Source organism: Vigna unguiculata, chromosome 9 (genome assembly GCF_004118075.2).
Source record: "Vigna unguiculata cultivar IT97K-499-35 chromosome 9, ASM411807v1, whole genome shotgun sequence".
Lineage (NCBI taxonomy): Eukaryota > Viridiplantae > Streptophyta > Magnoliopsida > Fabales > Fabaceae > Vigna > Vigna unguiculata.
This window is the reverse complement of record NC_040287.1, coordinates 6994402-7016127: the sequence shown is the minus strand read 5'-3', so window position 1 is coordinate 7016127 and position 21726 is coordinate 6994402. Positions and strand designations below refer to the sequence as shown.

At 31.2% G+C, this 21726-nt stretch overlaps 2 protein-coding genes across 3 annotated transcripts; both read right to left on the bottom strand.

Moving 5' to 3' along the window:
• Positions 1-4700: 4700 nt before the first annotated feature.
• On the bottom strand, positions 4701-6560 carry LOC114164356 (inactive protein RESTRICTED TEV MOVEMENT 2-like). The gene is made up of 2 exons (XM_028048994.1): positions 6366-6560; positions 4701-5699 (listed from the first exon to the last, which is right to left on the bottom strand). Exons 1-2 carry the CDS (start codon positions 6484-6486, stop codon positions 4843-4845), a joined length of 978 nt encoding a protein of 325 aa, XP_027904795.1. The 5' UTR covers positions 6487-6560; the 3' UTR covers positions 4701-4842.
• Positions 6561-7481: 921 nt separating this feature from the next.
• On the bottom strand, positions 7482-10762 carry LOC114162137 (50S ribosomal protein L20). Of its 2 annotated transcripts, XM_028045924.1 has the most exons (4): positions 10549-10755; positions 9243-9328; positions 8960-9164; positions 7482-7902 (listed from the first exon to the last, which is right to left on the bottom strand). In XM_028045924.1, exons 3-4 carry the CDS (start codon positions 9143-9145, stop codon positions 7723-7725), a joined length of 366 nt encoding a protein of 121 aa, XP_027901725.1. In that variant the 5' UTR covers positions 9146-9164; positions 9243-9328; positions 10549-10755; the 3' UTR covers positions 7482-7722. The 2 variants fall into 2 exon arrangements, with proteins under 2 accessions (XP_027901725.1, XP_027901724.1); XM_028045923.1 differs by lacking the exon at positions 9243-9328 and having other exon boundaries at positions 10549-10762.
• Between the last annotated feature and the right edge of the window lie 10964 nt (positions 10763-21726).

The following is a 21726-nucleotide window of genomic DNA, read 5'->3' as shown; positions in this document are numbered from 1 at the left end:
CGCAACATGTGCAGCAGCTATATACTCTGCTTCACAAGAGGAGAGAGCCACCACGAGTTCCTTGACTGAATTCCAGGACACTGGTCCTTCGCCACAGTAAAATTTGTGACCTGCAGTGCTTTTTCTGTCTTCCCTGTCACCACACCAATTTGCATCTGCAAATCCCACAAACTTCATCTCATCCAATGGCTTCTTGTATGGAAACATTATACCAAGATTACACATTCCACGCAAATAGTGTAAGATACGTTTCACAGCATTCATATGGCTAACTTTCGGGCTTTGCATATGTCTGCTAACAATGCCAACACCATAGCTCAAATCGAGTATGGTGTTACACAAGTATCTCAGACTCCCAATGATTCTTTGAAAATTTGTGTGATCAACATCTTCCTCCTCAGTGCCCATTTATAATCTCAGACCCATTTCCGTTGGAGTTACTGCAACATTGCAATCCTTCATCCCGAACCTGCTGAGAAGATCACGTGAGTACTTCATCTGATGCATAATAGTTCCAGCTTTTGTGAACTGAAACTCAATGCTTAGGAAGTAGTTGAGTCTTCTCAAATCACTCATCTCAAATTCACTATGCATTTAAGACTTAAACTCTGCAATTGCTTCTGGCTTGCTCCCAGTCAACAACATATCATCCACATAAAGACATACTATTATTTTCTCTTCTTTGTCTTAGTCTTTCCAGCACTTGGTGTACACCCCTTGTTCGGAAACATATCTCACAAAACCAATCTTCTCCAAGAACTAATTGATCTGATGGTTACAAGCTCTAGGAGATTGTTTAAGCCCGTAGAGTGCCTTATTAAGCATGTATACCTTGTGCTCTTCTCCTTTGACTATGAAACCCAATGGTTGTGTTACATATATTTCCTCCTCCAAATAGCCATTCAAGAAGGTAGATTTCATGTCTAGTTGGTGCAAGGACCAACCCTTCCACGTTGTCATTGCTACAATGATTCTAACAGTCTCCAGTCGAGCCACATGAACATAGATTTCTCCATAGTCTACTCCTGTTTTCTAGAGGAATCCTTTGGCGACCAATCTCGCCTTGTACCTCACAATTTCACCCTTAGGATTTGCTTTTATTTTATAGACCCATATCAAAGAGATTGGTCTTCTGTCTGGTGGTGGTTCAACCAGTGTCCACGTCTTGTTTTTCTCTATGGCTTCAATCTCTTCCTCCATGGCTCGCACCCAATGAGTGTCTCAAATAGCATCATAGAATTCTATCTAATCTTCCTCAACTATCAGGGCGAAATGCACAAAATTTCCATTCTCTGTTACCGCTAGATCATTGAAAACTTCATAATCTTTGAAGCGTGTAGGTGGCTGAGTAACTCGCTGTGATCTTCTAGTTTTTTCATGAGGCTCCTGCTGCATTGTGACATCACCTACAACATCATCAGTTAGTGAAATTGTTGGTGTTGTACCTGATTGAGTTTATTGTCTCGTTTCCTGCCAGTTCCAACACGAGCCTTCGTCAACCACCACATCTCTGCATATGATTACCTTTCGAGAGTTTGGATCAAACAATTTATAGCCGCCTGTTACGTGATAGCCAATCAAGACTGCCATCTCACCTTTGTCATCAAGTTTGTTACGTGTTTAATCTAGAATGCAGTGATAACAAAGAGAGCCAAAAACTCTCATATGAGTTACATCTGGTTTCTAACCAGACCAGGCTTCCTCTGGTGTTATACCATCAAGCTTCTTTGTTGGTGAGCGATTCAAAACATAGGCAACAGTTGAAACCGCTTCTCCCCAAAGATATTTTGGAACACCCTTGCTTTTAAGCATGCACCTTACCATGTTAAGTAGCGTCTGATTCCTCCTTTCTGCAGTACCATTATGATGCGACGTGTATGGTGGTGTTGCCTCATGAGCTATTCCATTTTCAGCACAAAAATTCTTGAATTCAAGAGAGTTGAATTCTCCCCTATTATCAACACGAAACCTCTTCAACTGCTTGCCACATTGATTTTCAACTAGTGACTTGAACCGCACAAACATTTCAAACGCTTCACTCTTCTTTCGCAAGCAATACACCCATAACGTTCTCGTATAATCATCTGTAAAAGTAATAAAGTACTTGTTGCCCCCATGTGTTTCAACCGGCAATGGACCGCAAATATCTGAATGTATTAGCTCAAGTTTCTCCGAAGTTTTCGAAGATACCTCTTTATTGAATTTTTTTCGCGTTTGCTTGCACTCCATACACTCTCTACATACTTCGTCTAGAACACACATATGAGGAATACCAACTACCATTTTCTTTTGTCCAAGTTCTCTCAAGTCCTGAAAGTTAAGATGTCCAAACTTGAGATGCCACAACCATTCGCACTTGTCACTGACAACAGCAAAACATTGGTGCTTCAATGCATCCATCTTAACCTGAAAGGTCCGATTGGAGGAAAGACCAGCATATATAACCAGCTTCTGGGTTTGATCAAAGACACATAAGGATTTATCTTCAAGCGTCATCTTGAAACCTCTTTGCATCAACTGGCCCAAGCTCAGAAGGTTTGATTTCAACCCGGGCACATATAGAACATTTTCAATTATCACGTCCTTGCCATCACTTCGCAACACAACTCTACCAGTTCCTTTTGCTGTGAAGGAACTATTATCTGCGAAATGTATATTTTCTTGACTTACATCACTTATTTGCACGAACCAATCTTTCTTCCCGATCATGTGCGTGGAGCACCCAGAGTCCAAGTACCACAAATTTTCACCGTTGAGCTTCGCATCTGTCTCAACCATCAACATGACAGTCTTTTCATCAAAATTTTCTTCCTCTGCAAGATGAACTCGCACATTCTTCTTTGGTCTGTTCTTGGCTTCGTCACCATCCCAGCAGTCTCATGCATAATGCCCGAACTTTTGGCAGTTATAACACTTGACTTTTTTCTTGTCATACTTCTTCTCCTTATCTTCTCTAGAATTTTGTTTCTGGTCTTTGTTCTTATACTCATCTGACTCTCCCTTCTTCTTTATCTTAGTTCCTTTCTTGGAATCTCTTTTCTGCTTTCCATTTGTTCTTGCATGAAGAACATGCTCTTGATAGGATCTCCGCTCAGACATGCACAACTCGTAGGCTTCGAGCGAATGTTGCAGCTCCTAGAAGGTTAGTGCATCCAAATTTTTCGTCTCTTCAATGGTAATTACAAGATGATCGAATCTTGGAGGAAGTGACCGCAAAACCTTGTTCACGATATGTTGTTCAGACACTTTGTCACCGCAAGAATGCATGTCGTTAACAAGTTCTTGAATCTTGTTGAGGAACCCAACCACCGAGTCACTTTCTTCCATGATGAGGAACTCAAATTGTCTTCGTAGAGCCAGCAGCTTTACTTTCTTATGTTTATCCCCCGCACCATACGTAGCCACCAAGATATCCCACGCTTCTTTGGTTGTGCCCGCCATGGAAATCCTATTAAAGATCGGTGAGCTAACATATTGATAGATCAAGTACCTTGCCTTGCCATCTAACTTGTGTTGAATCTTGTAAGCCTTCTTATCATCATCAGTAGCCTTCGCACCCGGTGGTGAAACACCATGCTCAACAACTTGAGCCACATCTTGAAAGATGAAGATCGCATTCATCTTAATCTTCCAGTCTTTGAACATGCTACCATCAAAGATAGGTAGACCCCCTTGTATCATCCCACCCATATCGGCCATGCTACACCACGAACCGGATCAAGAATGCACATGAACCTTTCTTGATTACAAACCAAGACACCACTCCTTCCACTTTGCTGGAAGAATGCACTATCACTACATTGCACTACACACGTCTGATTTGGTCGCAGGCACACACAACTCACGTCCTTGGACCGTAAAGAGCTCTTGATACCATGTAAATGGGAGAGCTACCGATAGAGAATGAAGACTTTCTCATATTACTGAAGTATGAAAATTGTGATGTTTATATACACCGAGAATAGAAGTAACAGACTAGACAGAAAACGCGAAAAATTAATCCCATGCACGTAACCCCCCATGCATAGGCACATACACATTAACTTAAATCTCAACAACAACAATGTCAAAAACAACAAAACTCATACCCATTTACCTCATTCTCCGAGACACACTATGCAACAAGGACGAACCACTTTCTTTCTAAACTTTGAGCAAGGACGTGTGGAGCATTGAAGCCATGGAAGTGTAGACCGTTCAAGCTTCAACAATTGAGGTGCATGGAGCTACGAGATAACTCCAACTCTATATTTATTTATCTTAAGATAACTCCAACTCTATATTTATTTATCTTTTTTTTATTTGTTGTCTAATCATGATTTAGGTTGCTTACACATATTAAAAAAAATGATATTTTGATTTATTTTTTTAATCCATTTTTAACCTATCACTTCAATCATCCTTTAGTACCTTTTAGTTATTTATTTTAGTTTTTTTTAGTGATGTGATAATTTAAAAATAATTAGAATAGTAGATTAAAAGTCAATAAAAAAGTTAGATCAAAATAAAAATATTATTATGTTTGAAAAAAAACAGTGAAATCATTTATTTAAAGCTTCAAACTTTATATCCAAACTCATCGGGTTAGTCGGCTGACTGTGACATTAGCCTAGAATTCTTCCGACTGTGCAAGTTCAAAATTCAACATTGGATTTTTTTTTTCTTATAAGATTCAACATTGGATAATAAGGAACATGATAAAAGGAAGAAATATACAAAAAGTAATTATAAGAACTTAAGATCACAATCTATTTATAAGAACTTAAGATCACAATCAATTAATTATAATCTCATGGCCTTCATGCATGTTGACACAGAAACCCCACAAAATGAAGCAATTGATTAAAGTTCTTGGTTTCTGGGTCCTGCAAAAGATGACTTGACCACACTCTTTACGTAGAGTCCAATAAGCAACACAAGAAAGACAAGAACAACTAAGTTGGCTACTTTATTCTGCTTTTTAACCTCCAAAACCATGTCAGAAATCTTCTCTAGCCTTATGTTCATCTTCGCTACACCAATCCTACTTAACCCTTCAAGACCAGTTCCTTCAGCCTTATTAGAACCTATAACTTCCCTCATATCTTTCTCATCATCATCTGTTTTTATTTGTGATTGTGCCACCTTCTTTTCAGAATCTTCATCACCTTCCTTTTGCTCCTTCACTGTCGTTTGTGTCGTTTCATGCATTTCTTCATAACTTCTGCTTTTGTCTCCGGTTTCTGCTTTGCTCATCTCCCTTTGCAGCATCACTTGAGAGTCTTCATGTTCTTGAGGTGGTCGTGGTGGTGGTAGTGGTTGTTGTTCCTCAATCTTGGATTCTTCAGTTGTGTCTTCTTTTGAGTCTTTTTCATCATGATGTTGTTGTTGAGTAGCATCTGGTTTGTGATTATCATCGGTTATTGTACTTGTTGGTTGGTGGGGCTTTGAAGGTTTTTGTTGTGTTGGTGACGGTGGTGGGGGTGGTGGTGGTGATGATGGTGGTGGTGATGACGACGGTGGTTTCATGACTTTGGGAAGCTTTACGTATAGCATTCCAGCTTCAAACTTGGCACTGATTCCACTGGTGTCATGAGAATCAGAAAGGGGTTCTTCCTTGCGAAATCTACGCCACTTGTTCTCACTGATCTTTCTTTCACCACTCACCCTTAGGACACGGTTAGAGGACACTTGAACCCGCAATTGCTCTTTTCTAAACCCTGTTATATCAAACATACATACATACACATTAATTATTTAATTTCATAGAATTTTTTCTGTACACCTACAAAGAAAATTTACTTTTCCTTTTCGTTTTTATATTATGTTTCTTTTTTTTGTCGAAGTTCTCGTGTGTATCGAGATAAATTTGTTAGGATTAATATTACATTCAAATTATTTTTCGCGTTGAAGGATGAAATTTTCATTATAATTTTGTCATTGCAGAATATATTAAACATGGAAAGATAAAGTTGTATTTAAATTGTCCTCTCTATGCATATGCCATATAAGAATATTGAATGATTAGAACAACACAATTGAGGATTAAGAGAAATTTTGCCTTTACAAACACAGTCAATATTATGACGTCAACCTCAAGTCCATTAAAATAATATCGTTAAGATCGATCATCGTATTTGAGATATTCTCGATTGGAACTTGATTCAGAACATCCAATACTTTTATATCGTTTAAGAGTGAAGACCAATCATAATTTAATTACAACTTTTTCTTTTCATATTCTGAAGTGTCTTTTAAAAATAAAATCGTGATGATTCTAATATGATAACTTCGTTAGTATTATCAGAAAATGAGTTTAATCGATGGAATTAATTTGAGTAACATTTTTAAGTAAATATATAAGGCATAAACTAAGGGAACTGAACCTGGAAGCATAAGAATCAGCGTGTCACTATTTTGCTGGCGATCCCAATCGGAGGGTGGTATAAAATCTTCATGAACAGGTTCAGCAGCTGCTTGTGCATTTGTCCTTTCATCTAACGACATTCTCACCTTTGTTTCTTCTTTTTCTCTTATTTTGCAGTGTACGTATCTTTGTTTCTTCCCTTGGTGAAAGAAATGTGAAGTTATGTTGATTATATACACATTGAGAGCAGCTAGCTATATATGTTTTCTTGGAACCTAGTTCTTCCTTTTCGTGCAAAGATTGATTTAACTATGTTGAGGACTTTTCTTAGTTGTCCTATGCAAGAGAAGGAGAAAATAACACATTGTTTCTCCAAAGAATACTTTGCTTGTATGCTCGGTGATGTGAGCTATGTGCCTTCTCCAAAACACACATCTAATGTGTAAATTAAGACGAGAACTTGAGATTGTTCCTTGCTATAAGGGTTTGCTTATTCTTTATATAATAGTGTCTAAACAAAATTTGCAGATCTATTCTTTGGTGTTTGAATGCACCATTCATTCTCAATTTTCACTTCTTCACATTCTATTTTATCTATTTCTATGACCTTCTTATCTTTACACAATTTGTATACTTGTTAATGGGCAGCATTGGACAAGTGTAACTGTTTATATTCATTTGATAAGGCCTGCATGTGTAACTGTTCAATTTCTCCTTTAAAATAATGTTTTTATAACCTCACAACCTATTTTTAAGGAGACTATAATTATTAAAAGAATGTAAATTTTTATAATCGTAAAATAAAATGAGAAAAGAAAGTAATATTTTCGTAATAGTTTTCGAAGAGTGAATCATCAAATCTGTACTGTATGTGTAATGAAAACATTAGACAAACTCCGCTTAGCACAGAAATTTAAAATAAAATTTACTGTGATATCTTGATGATCTTGTCTTATGAATTTAACATTCTAATGTGTTCAGATAATCAAATTATAGTGACATTGCTAAGGATCGAGATGAAACAAAAAATAGCTGTGGTTTTTCAACTTACAGATTCAAGGAACAGTTCTAAGAGGAAACAAAAACCTTGGAGACACATGTACTAAAAAATCTTAATTTTTGGTAGAGGCCAATGGAAGCAAAATGCACCGTACTTGGGATTAAGGCTTATTATTGTCCCAACATTTCTGACATTGAAAAGGGGTAGCGAAGGAGGAAGATCATACAGATAAAGAGTATTCAATAATAATGTCTTCGTGAATTACAGACATATAAAATTGAAAAGATAGCGTACGAAACCCGAACTCCTCAAAATTTGTTAAGGAATCTAACATAAACGACCACTAAATGTTTGCTAAAGTGTCATGTCATGACCCCTAAAAGGCGACCTTTCTAGGAGGAATCACAACATTCTTGTTTCCTGGAAATGCATTTCGCGATATATCAACCAAAGACTTGAAGCTATAGGGTTCATGCATAGATAACTCTGACAGAACTTTTCTGTTAAGTTGGATATTCTCCTTCATCAGCCCATGCATAAAGTTCCCATAATTGACCTGGCAAATAAAGGAAAAAATGTTCAGCAAAGAAATTGGCAGAAGATTAAATACCTCATCATGACATGCAAATATAAACTCTAAATAAAGGTATTAATGCACAATAAAGGTTGCCATTTACTACAGCGAATAAGGTTCAGATGCAAGTTCACCAAATAATCCAATCTGTCTAACAAGCGAGCTATTTTACACCAAAGAACACTTTCATTTCCATGGCATACTCCTATCATACAAAAGAGACAAAATCCATCTCTGAATGATTTGTTCATCCCGTGCATCCTCCTATGCTTCCTTAATAAATAAAGTATTAGCGGAACATAAATTCATTGATCCCATTAATCATCAGACAAAGCTCACATCATCCTGAGCTTTTAACTAAAACCAATTGACAAGAGAGCAGTAGCAGTTGCTCGGTCTAGAGATGCTGGATATATATGACATGATTGGGGAAAGAGAAGACTCATAGAAAGTTACTTCATATATAAAATACGACCAACAAGAGAAAAGCAAACACAAAACTCGAGAGCAGAGAAGCCAGTCCTATGTTTGCAGACAATGCTATAGCAAAGAATTATTCTAATAGGTAACATCACAACAAAGCAAAATTAATACGGCAATCATTATATTTTTCATGCAGCCTATTTAAGGAAGCAACAGTTTAACTATATAAAACAAAGGTTTTGCTTCCAGAGCTTTCAAGTGGAACTGTTGCAAAAGTTAGACGTCTATGTGTGAAAACATCCTGATATTACAAGCTCTGGCAGAAGATTCAACTGGAGAAGGTGTTAGAGTTATATGCGTACACATGTGTTATGTATAAGAATTAGCAAAACGGCTGACAATGTTTAGTTTTCTGATAACACAATCCCCAAACATGCAAGCGCAACAGTAATAACTATTTCTCTATAATCAGCATATTTTAGGCTCTTTCTCAACCAAAATCAAACACACACTTAGCAATGAAAGTTTGAAAACTTAACACTGAATTTCTTGGTCAACTATAAAATTGAGAAAGATTATGGATTTGTAAGAGAAGAAAAGAAGCGAGAAGACATACCCCATGTACACGGGTACCAGCATTGATCCTTTGGATCCAAAGAGAACGCATGTCCCTCTTTTTGTTACGACGATCTCTATAAGAATATTGCAAGGCCTTCTCCACTCTCTCCCTTGCAATCCTTATGCAATTCTTGGCTCTACCCCTGAACCCTTTTGCTAACTTGAAGATCTTATCCTTGTTCATTTTCTCCTCTTTGTTCTTTCTACAATGCAAAACACATATTCATCAAATCTCAAACTAAGGGTGAAGTAAGAACACTCCCTATTATAATTTATCAGACATTGCTCAAACCATGCCCTCCCAGCAGTTGTGGATGACAACAGGTAGAGACGGATAGTCAATAGACAGACACCCGTAAAAAATACCCTGTTACATGCTACATTTCAGTTTGAAAATTATTCAAATAATTTTATACCTGCAGGTATCACAGCAGTGGATATTTTTAAAAAGATTACTTTGTGTTTTTAGGAGCTTGGTAGGTAAAAGTTTATCCTGATTATGTTGCATAATTAATATCCCATTAAGCAAAGCAGACAATAACAGTAAAAGGAGGCATATTTTGAGATTGAACTGAATAAAAATAAAGGGATAAAGATTGAGAAATCTAATCCGGAATATAAGATTGTGAGAACAGCGAAGAGTGCAGAACAAATCCAAGAATCAGAATCAAGAGCAGAAATCACCAAATAATGTAACCACACATTCACTGCTTCTCTCCCCTGTGAGGTTGAATCAATCAAATTAATATTATTTGGTAAGAACAATGGAAAACTAAATCAAGTTAAAACTCTGCAAGTTTGAGAATTCAAAATCTAAGATTATAAAGATTCAGAGTCTCGCAAATGAATAAACTTGAGCATTTTCATTGCCAAGATCTCCACTTAAGGGTAGTCAGATAGTGTATCATTTAACTTATTGATAATGGATTGTAATCAACAGTGTGATTTGTGATACGAAATTGATCATAGTGGTGAAAATTAAATTAAACGTATGAGTGTGATTTGTGCAAAGAAATTTGAGTACATGATCATACCCTGTCATTAGAATACCAGACAGGGCCTTGTTATGTTACCATAAATTTTACACCAGACACATCCTTTTAAGGCAAATGCTGTCAAGAAAGAATTATGGTGGCTGTTATGCTACCATAAGTTATATTTTTCTCTTTCAAATTATCAAGAATCATGACATGGACGCTTGGACTGAAAGTGAAAGTGTCATCGATGGGCACACAAGCTTGAGTATTACACTGCAGTTTAACAAATTCTTACAATTATGTACTGAAAACCGTAATTCTTTTCTGGTGAGGGAAGGAACAGTTAATTCGGCAAGCAAAACGTGTTAGGGTGTGCTCAATTATGATCAAAGTGCAAACATTTGATTTAGACGACTATATGCTGATGCAATATGCCACTCACTAACATTAAGCATACATCACCCAGATAAATATATAAAAAAAAATTACAGAAGAATAATATTAATTTGATTGATTCCATGAAAGAGAAAAAGAATATCTGGTTTCTTAAATTCGCAAAAGAAAAAAAAAAATGCCCTTGAAAAACCCTAGAAGAGGCACAATCACTCACAGAGAGCACGCGAATGTGAGGTGAGTTTCTCACGGCACGGGTGACGGTGGAGCGGAGGTTCTCACGGGTGTACTGGCGGAGCAGAGCGGAGGCGAGCGGGTTCCGGCCGTCACGATCAAGCACAGAGGAGAGCTTGGTTTAGCTTTCAAAAGGGTAAATGATATTAGGAGAGTAGAGAAGGAGAAATTATTTTTGGTGAGTACCAAGTTAATACAACAAAATGCCCTATCTAAATTTGATAGTTTTAAATAATATTATTTCATATTATCAACCATAATATTTAATATATTTTTCATATTTTAAAAAATTATAAATAAAGTTCTGAAATTTTATAAATAGATTTTAATAGGACTGAAGCGGTCATGATGAATGATTAATAATATTTAATTTAAATTTATGAGTATTATGTTGTGAAATATAATTATGAGTAACAATAATAAGTAATTACTATTTTGAAATTAGGTTAACATAAAATGTTAAATATTTTTAATTAACTATTATTATTATCATTTAATTTAAATAATTATTACGTCAACTATCGATATATTACTTAAATAAAATATAAGCATTTACCGCATGCCTAGTGCACAGTCAATACAACTATATGTTCACGCATTACCAGACGGAAAAAGATTTTTTTTTTAAGCTGAAGTTAATCGATGGTCAAAAAATATTGGCAATATTACTCTTTATTTTTCACCATATATAAATTTTTCTTTCTAGAAGAAAAACAGGAGAAAAAGTCATATTCAAAGTATTGAAACGTTGCTAAATTTTTGTGCTCCAAGCTCTATAAAAACTTTTGTTTATCATCATTTAGCGATATAGAAAAGTGATAATCTTTGTATTAATCATAAGACGTTACTTTTCTTTCTAGTGAACAAAAATCGTGGACCTTTATATCAAATATTTTATAAAATAGGTTAAATAGGTTTTTGGTCTCTTAATTTTTATTCAACTTTGAAATTAGTCAATTTCGAAACATTGGACCAATTTAGTTCTTCATATTTCGAAATACGTGGATTTAGTCATTTTAATCAAATTTTGTTAAGTTTATTTGACGTTTTAAAGGTGTTTTATAATAATATTTGACTTAACATTTAAGCAAAAATGTGTCAAGCATTATAAACAACTCAAATACAATCATGAAATGTATGAAACATCAAATAAACCTAACAAAATATGATTAAAATGACTAAATTCACGTATTTCAAAAAATGAAAGACTAAATTGGTCTAAAATTTTGAAATGGACTAATTCCAAAATTGACTAAAAGTTAAGGGACCAAAAACATATTTAACCCTTATAAAATTTGTGTTCTTAGTCAAGAGTGTTTGAATTTCAAATAATACTCAATTTTTGTTAGAAGTGATTGCGATCCAAAAAATACTCAATCACAAGATGAATTTATACTCAAGAATTAGGTGAGTGTTTTTAGAACCAGATAAGGTGAGTGTTGTATTGGAATGAAAGAGACCTAAAACCATTTCCCACACTAAGAGCTTTTATAAGTTTGGGAAGGTATTAAATGAAATTTATTAAGGATTTTTCCCAACTAGCTTTATCTTTAACCACACTCACTAAGCAAGGACAATCTTTCACATAGGATGAGAGATGTGAATGAAGTTTCTCCAAGTTGAAGGAAAGATTCACCATTTCGCCAATGCTAATCATTTCTCGTCAACAAAGGAAATTTGAAGTTTTTTGTAATACTTCAAGAAGAGAGTATGATGCATCTAAGTGTAAGATAAGAGGCACGAGCATATGCCTCTACATAGTTAAAACCTCATGAATAAAACTACCTACCTATGATGAATTAACATCTCACATAGTCATTAGACTCTTCTTTTTGAATATTGGTTTCTTCTTCAGCTTGGGGTATTTTGCCCTTATATACCCTAATCTTATGTACTTGTACCAAATGGTCTTTTGGTTATCTTCGTCCTTCTTTTTCCTAGATGTGACTTTCCTTTCTTTTATTGCCAAATTATCTCTTTCCTTACCCTTAATTTAATCATCTACTTAAGCTTTTTGAACATCAACAATATTTCCTCATCAATTGAGTTTTACAACTCATCAAAAGAATCATTATTTCTCTCTAAAGCCTTCAGAACTCTAGTTTCCTTATGTATGTACCGTGTTTATGCAAACCTTTGTTGAAGACCTTTGTTCACGATCTTAGAGATGCATGTTGTTGGGAATCCAAGTCTGAATTTGAGTCTCACATTGAGTAAAAATGAGAAAATTGACCACCATATAAGGATGAAGACCCATAAACTATTTTGCCTTGAGGTTTTGGGTTAAAGGTGGTGTTAATCCCTTATGTGTGGGTTGGACTCATTTCTCATCAGCGTTGTATTTTCCTGATGATCCTCTCTCAAAAAACTCAACAGTGGTATTAGAGTCGAAGGTTCGTGTGGTGATCGACTTATACGAGTCCCAGTATCAAAAGTCTTTTTGACAAAGGGTCAAGCAAGTGTGTCCCGTTATGTGAATGATAGTACAAGTAATGAGTACTTGGCTTGAAATGCTTTTGCTCAAGGGGGAAGTACCAATATGAAGGGACTCACACTTGAAGGGGAGATTGTTGGGAATCAAAGTGTGAGTGTAAGTCTCACATTGAGTAAAAATAGAAAATTACATATCATATAAGGATGAAGACCCATAAATTCATTGTCTTAAGGTTTTGGGTTAGAGGTAGTGTTAATCCCTTCTGTGTGAGTTGAGTTCATGTCTCATTGGTGTTGTATCTCTCTGGTGATCCTCTCTCAAAAAACCCAACACACCTCATGCACTTTTAAGGTTTATATAAATTCATCCCATGTGAGCCTTTTCAAATCACATGGCTCATGAATGGTTGTGGTTTTATGTTCCCAAACCTTCAGCATGTTATCCAACAAGTTCAAGTTAATCTAAGCTTTAGAGAAGCTTTATCTTAAAGCTTCTATCCTCTTCAAAAGAACTAGCATACTTTCAAACTAGTCACCATCTTTTTTCCATCTTCATGGTAAATGACTCAGTGGAACATGGTGACAACTTTCTTCAACTGAACATCCTTGTTTCCTTCATGCTTGATCTTAAGGAAGTCTTGAATCTCCTTGGTGGTTTCAACTTGCAAACCTTTTTATATTCAACCTTTTGATAAAACATAAATAAATGTGTACTAGGCTCTACATAAAGTCAATATTCTCTTGCATCCAATCTTGTTTGGAGCATTAATCTTAATATCTCCTCTAATTATGATTTTCCATGACTAAACTTGATAAACATTTATATCATGTCTTTTCACTAGGAAAATTCTTCCCTTAAGAATAATATTGACCTTGTAAGGGATGCTGCCTTGACATTAAAATGTCATTCTATGTTGGATCTCTTACCTCTAGTAGTTGCTAGATATTTAATTCTTTAGAAACTAAGCTTTGATACTAGTTGTGAAAACAAGTAGAATATATAAAGAATGAGGGTTGAATTGTGTATTGAAATTATTTAAAGATTTTCAAAATATTAACATCTATGATCAAACACAATTTGAACTTGATAAATGCACTATCAAAAGTTGTTCATGAATCTTGTTTCAAAAAACTCTCCTTCTTTGATTAGATGTCATTTTATAAAATGCAATTACAAAGAGATAAAGTCAAGAAAAATATTTACTCTTGATATTTTTATATTATTTCATTTGTTAACAAGGACTGCGTCCAATTATTGATCAAATTTCGCATGCAAACTACCACCGCAAAAAATACAACCAAATATTATTTTGGATTTGATTCACTCTTTATTTATAAACAAAGTATTATTTAGTCATCAATCACTTAAAGATAAAACACTTCTTGTTCTTTGAAATGTAGTTACTCATGATTAAACAAAGAGTTGTGATACGAAAGGTCATAAGCTTACTCACAAGAGAGAAAATAATGTCCTACAGCAAATATATATAAAATTCACTCTTATATATAACTTATGAATATGAGAGTGTATTTTCTATCAAAACTATGGCTACATGAATTTCTCATGAGATCATTTCAATAACACGAAAATCATTAATTTCATAAACTTTCCTTTTTCAACTATATCTTTTACATATAAAAGATATGAAAAAAGTGTAGTTAATAATCTTTTTCTAATCATTATGAATGTTAAAAAAAGTACTTTTGTCCATCCATATTTAAACATAAAATTATATTGAATATTCTTAAGGGTAAATATGTTTTTAATTCTTCAAATTTAACTTTAATTTGAAAATGATTCTTGATCAAAATTTGGTAAGTATTTGATCATGCACTTTTAAATTTGTCCATATTCCTGCACAACATTAAAAGTAACAAATTCTGAATTTGCTATCTTATTTTAGGATTACGGTAGATATATTCTTACGATTCATCCCAAGTTTGTTTAGTCATTCAAGTTAGATTCTTATTTATCTTATAAATAAATAAGAAAAAAGATATGGTAAAACTCAATCTCTTTAAAATGTTAATTTTTAAAGACAAAGATAAAATAAAATATAAAATATGTATTGTGAATATCAAATTCTTTATCATGCCAAATGGACATTGTCACTTTCATCCACTTTGAACCTAATAAAGTCATTCAACAAATATTTACTCAACAAAAGGAATCCATGACAAAAATTAAATAGGATAATGATATTTTAACTCACCTTTTTGACCCATTTTTAACTTACTACTTCAATCATCATTAGATCATTTATTTTGATTCTTTTTAATGATGTGATGTGATAATCTAATGATGATTGAAGTAGTGAATTAAAAGCATGTCAAAAAGAGTAGGTTAAAATATTATTGTCCAAATAAATAAATATATGAATGAGTTATTATTATGGGGAATTGTGTTTCTTTGATGTAGAAGCAATTAGAAGGTTATGTGGCGTGATTTGTCCATGAACATATTTAATTGTCATGTTAATTGAATTGTACTTCCATAAAAATTGTTAAAATGTAGAAGATGATCAAATTTAAGAATAGTTAACTTTTAAATATACTTAAAGAATAAAATTAGTAAAATAATTATTTTAGTTTAAAAAGGTTACTAGCATGATTGATTGAGAAGATGTATAGACAAAAGGGAGAATCCATTATATATAATGATATAAAAGATAATAATTAATTATAAAATAAACACTAATCTATAAAATAATTAATCTAAGTATTTGCGACTTGTATGTGTATAAAACGATTAATCTATGTCATTGTAACATTTTTTTATGCGTATTTTATCACCTGTACCTAATTATTATAGTAATTATTTTTTATCATACCAAATCAAACAATTGTGTGAGAATATATTTTTAGCTTCAATTTGTGCACCTACACATAACTACAAGTAACAAATGAGAGTAAGATGTGTACAAAATTGTGATTAATGCATAAATTTTGGATCATTTATGAAGGGGGTAATAATTTTTTTATATTACCTATCTGGATTTGTTTTAAAAAAAATTATAGATAGGATTAAGTTGTGCGCATGAAACACAACTTCATTTTGAAGCATCTTGAATAAGTTGTATATGAAATACACTTTCAATACCATTAAAAACATCTTTAAAACACTAAAGTTGCATTTAATATCGGTGACTTCAATATAATAAAATTGTACACACGAAAGACGACTTAACTTTATCCCTACTTTTTCTTTTAAATGGATCCAAATTGGTAATATAAAAAAGAAATTAACCCATAAATTTTTGAACAGTTTTTGTTATCTGATGTAATCTTTGTCCCCTAGTTTGTTCTTTCTTATCATGATTTTACCTTTTCCTTTTAGATTGTTTTTATTAGAGAAAATAACTTCCCCATTTTCAATTACACAAACATTTGTATTAAAAAACATTATATTACTCACAAAATTGACTTCTGCTCAATAAATTATGCTTTATATCTTATAATAATAAAATCCACTCTATATATACAAGTTAGTTTAAAAATATATATATTTTTTCAATTTGAAAACAACATTTCCTCCTTCTTGATTTTTTTTCTCTCTATTTCATACTTCTATCTCTTTTTGACATTTTTTCTCTATTTGAATTTTCAACCTCTGATAAAGATATTATATATTTCCTACTTTTATTTATATTGATAGAGATATCATATATTTGATTCTCTTTTATTATTATCAAATATTCTATTTTATTTTATTTTTTATTTTACCTTCAATATGATGGGACATTGTACTTTATAGATTGAACAAAAGGTTTTAATAAATCTGGAAGCAAACTCTCTTTTGGTTTTTACCCAAACTTTTCTTGTGCGTTTTTTTGTACGCATCCTTTCTTCTTTCTCTCATGGCTTATACATTTCTAACAACCTCAATCTTTGATTATTTTTAAAATCCACCACATTGAGATTGAGGAGTTAAGGACCATTTTCAATGAAACAATTTATTTGTTTGAGTAAGATAATTTTCTACCTTTGTTTTTATGAAACAATCTATTTTCCTTTTATATGTGGTTAAAGGTTTAGGGTAAAAGAATTGTTTTTTTTTTTTTGCAATGAAGATGAAAAAAATGGATCTACATCAACTAAACTTAAAAAATTTCATAAGTTAAAAAATTGAAGAAATGTTTAAAAAAAAAAGTTCATAAAATTACATATAATGAAGTTAAAAATTCTTTAGCAAGTTATATACTAATATATATATATATATATATATATATATATATATTGAAAGGAATATTGTACCAAACTTTAGTTTTGATTCAATTATTAAAGATTTAAAGTTATCGAAAATTGAAAGAACTTAGAGGAACACTTTGACTAAAAGTAATGTTTGACATTTAATGATAGTTTTTTATGATTATTGTATGATATGATAATGAATGATAGTCATTTTCTTTATTATACTATTGTGTATGCTTATTTTTAGGAGAAAAAATGAAGATTTTTTTAATTAAAAACTAATTTATATAAAAAAATATCATTTAGCATCCTTGAACTTTTTGTCTAAGTCTCGCTATTGCTTGAATATAAATAAGAATTAACGTATAGATTCACCAAGCATTTTATAGTATAATGGCATAACAACATGAGCAATTTTATTTTAAAAAATATTAACTTAGTTCTTGAATTATGATTTTAAATTATTATTCCTTATTATTATGTTCATAAATAAATAAAAAATAATTAAAATGATTCATATTTTTATTATATTATGTTCAAGTGATTTATACAATATGATGGAAAGAGTGAAAGAATTAAGGGGGTAAAGTAGAAATATAGAAAGAAAATGTGTATTTACTATTTTTTTTTTACTAAATATAATGAAACACTTACTCTATCTTGATGTGTGGAGGTGTAAAGATATGTATATGCAGGGATGGCAACGGGGCGGGGCGGCTATCCCATACTCATTTCTGTAAAAAAAATTCATCTTCATCCCCATACCCAAACCCAACGGGTATTAAACTTTTGACTCATCCCCATCCCCACCGGGTAACGGATATAATCTCGTATCCATACTCATACCCATTTTCTTACTACTTCAATATTAATTAATTAATTTTTATAAAATAATAAAATTTTTATGATAAAGAAAACATAATATTATCAAATATTCAATATTAGAATGATGATTGTTTCTTCCATATCAAATACTTTAAAATAAATTATAATTGTTTACATTTTATATAATAATACCAAATAAAATTTCATGAGAACTAAAACAATTATTAAATTTGCAAATATTAATGAAACATAATTGATAAAATTTAAAAATATTTTTTAAAAAATATAAAAGAAAAATAAATATTCAAATTAAAATATATTTTAAATGTTTGTTTACTTCAATCTTTTAAAATATTTTTTTTATACACTAATAAAAGTTATAATACATCATTTGATCAAAATGATACAAAGAACATAATTGATATTTTAAATGTTTGTTTACTTCAATCTTTTAAATTCTAATAAATATCTTTTTTATACACTAATAAAAGTTATAATACATCATTTGATTAAAATGATACAAAGAACAAATAATAATCATAATAAAAATTTAAAATAAATTATAATTGTTTACATTTTAGATTATAATACCAAATAAAGTTTCATGAGAACCAACACATTTATTAAATTTACAAACATTAATGAAACCTAGTTGATAATATTTAAAAATATTTTTTAAAAAGTATAAGCGAAAAACAAATATTCAAATTAAAATATATTTTAAATGTTTGTTTACTTCAATCTTTTAAATTCTAATGAATATCTTTTTTATATACTAATAAAAGTTATAATACATCATTTGATCAAAATGATACAAAGAACAAATAATAATCATAATAAAAGTTTAAAATAAATTATAATTATTTACATTTTAGATTATAATACCAAATAAAATTTCATGAGAACCAACACATTTATTAAATTTGCAAACATTAATGAAACCTAGTTGATGAAATTTAAAAATACTTTTAAAAAAAATATAAAAGGAAACAAATATTCAAATTAAAATATATTTTAAATGTTTGTTTACTTCAATATTTTAAATTCTAATGAATCTCTTTTTTATACACTAATAAAAGTTATAATACATTACTTAATCAAAATGATACAAAGAACAAATAATAATCATAATAATAAAATTTTAAAATAGATCTTGTATCTTTTGAACTTCAATTATGTTGGATGGTGATAAAAAAATATTAATGACAATTACATTCAATTTTTATATTGTAGTAAATAAAAGTTATTTATATAATTATAGTGAAAAAATTACAGTATGATTGATAATGAGTTAAAAAATAAAAAATAATTAAATAAAATATATTGAAATAGTATTATACATAATGAAAAAAAACAAGAAATAAAAATATTAAAAAATTAACTAATGTTTACAAACAATTTGAGAGACTATTAAAAGAAATCGCACAAAATAAAATAATTGTATAATTAAGGGTATGATAAGTTGAAAAATATCTTAGAGATCTAAGAAAACTTTTCAAATATCAACATATATACTCAGTAGTTGAGAAATAACAAAAAATGTTTTAGTGAAATAAAAAAAGTTATTCAAATGAAACAAAAACTAATAATAAGAATAATAAGTAAATGATTTTTTTTATATTACCTAATAAACGAAATGTTTGTGCTATTAAATACTTAAATTGAGAGTATTAAACATTTTCATGTGAAAAAAAAATATACATTAAATAAAAATATTAAAAAGTAATAGAAATATTCAAATGTGAGACATAAAATTTTTTAATTAACATACATATTTTGAACATAATTACATAAAGGTCATGATAAGATGAAAAATATAATTGAAATGCAAATGGGTTTCATGACAAACCAAATAATTAGAATAAATAAAAAATAATATATATATATATATATATATATGTGTGTGTGGTTATTTAATTAATTAGGAATATTTTAATAATTTAAACGGGGACGGGTAATATGGCGGGGATATGTACATCCACATACCCATCCCCATACCCAATTGAAAAAGTCGGGGATTCTCCATACCCATACGCATACCCAGTCAATGCGGGGATTCCCCGTCAAAACGGAGACGGGTTTGGGCAATACCCATGAGACGAGTTTATTTGTCATCTCTATATACATGAACATTTGTATTAATTAATTAGAATAAGGTAGTTTTTTCATATTTGTTGATGACAATCATGTGTGAGACCATGGAAATAAACTTTCCATCCAAAAATGGATGTGCCTCAATGCAAAATTATATGATGGATCAATTATCCTAATGATGAACACATCAAAACCTTCAAAACTTACGAGATCTTGTTTTTCGAAAACAAATATTATTTTTTGTAGGATAACATTTAAGAGGACAACATTGTAGTGATATTACAAATTATCACTTAATTAAATTAATTTGTTTTGAACCTTTTCCATTAAGTTCAAGGTTTAAAAGGACAATATTGTAGTGGTATCAAATATTTTAGCTACTCCAATCATTGTCTAGTGTATTTAATCCAATGGTCCAGTTAGTTCTAGACACATATTTATTAAGAAATTACATCTCTGATTAGTGACCAAAACAAGCATAAATCCAAATGGTTCCATTTATTTGGATTTGGTTATCATTCATTGCGCATGAAATATATTCATTGAAACACCTCGCATCATAACTTTAATTACCTACCAGTTTATCATTCACTACGCATGAAATATATTCATTTAAACAAGTGAAGCTAATGAAACAATACACTTCATTATCACAATGTAAGTAATTATTATGAGACTCAGTATCAGAATAAGTTGTTTCAACTCTTCACCAAAAATTCTCTCTATCAAACATTCCGTAAATAAAAACAAAAAAACAAAAAGAGTCATGTAGAACTAAATATAGTTTAACCACAAAGGAGAAGTCCAGACATGCAATGTCAATAAGGGTTATTCGATTGCAATTTTCTATTTACACTCATTTTATACCAAAATATTTCACCACATAGTATCTTGGAAACTAATTTTTCATTATTATGTATAATGAAATAAATTTATTATTTGTTTCTTCTTATGAAGAGGACAAGAATGGGAGAAAGGAGAAACTCATATTTTCATTATTGTTAATGGGGTGTATGATAACACTCGTGCTTAGTATTGTATTACACTTAGGCACGTGTTACACTTAGGCATGTGTCATGTACAACTATTCTATCTATAATACAACTGTCATCTTGTACTTTTGTATTCTGATTAATACTCTTGGATTTCTTATAGAGTTTACGAAAGATCTTTAAAAGGTTCATATCTATATAATATAATCATCAACCTTTTAAACACAACATACAACATTGTTAATCCAAGTAGATCCTATTGTGAGAATACATCTTGATCTATTTGTCACTTGATTTTTTGATTTTTTTTGATTTTGATTTTGATTTTTTTAATTTTTTTAAAACTTTTTAGATGTAAACGTGTCAACCTAGTAGCGTGCCATGTGTCACTTTGTGATTTTTTTTAAACTTTTTTAATTTTTTTTAAATTGTCCACGTATCAACCTAGTAATGTGCCACGTGTCAAAGTTCATGTTCTATATTCAATTTGGTCCCTATATTTGTTATTTTTATTCAATTTAGTCACAATTTTTGTTAACATTAACCAATTTGGTTTATCTCCAAATTGAAACCAAATTTATTTTTTATATTAAAATTCACATTTTTTATTAAATATTTTTATATAA

Excerpts from the sequence above, each read along its gene's own strand:
- LOC114164356 (XM_028048994.1), bottom strand. The coding sequence starts at position 6,486 with ATGTCGTTAGATGAAAGGACAAATGCACAAGCAGCTGCTGAACCTGTT. Across the intron at positions 5,700-6,365 it reads GCTGATTCTTATGCTTCCAG|GGTTTAGAAAAGAGCAATTG; the intron begins GTTCAGTTCCCT and ends TTGATATAACAG.
- LOC114162137 (XM_028045923.1), bottom strand. The coding sequence starts at position 9,145 with ATGAACAAGGATAAGATCTTCAAGTTAGCAAAAGGGTTCAGGGGTAGA. Across the intron at positions 7,903-8,959 it reads CTGGTACCCGTGTACATGGG|GTCAATTATGGGAACTTTAT; the intron begins GTATGTCTTCTC and ends TTTATTTGCCAG.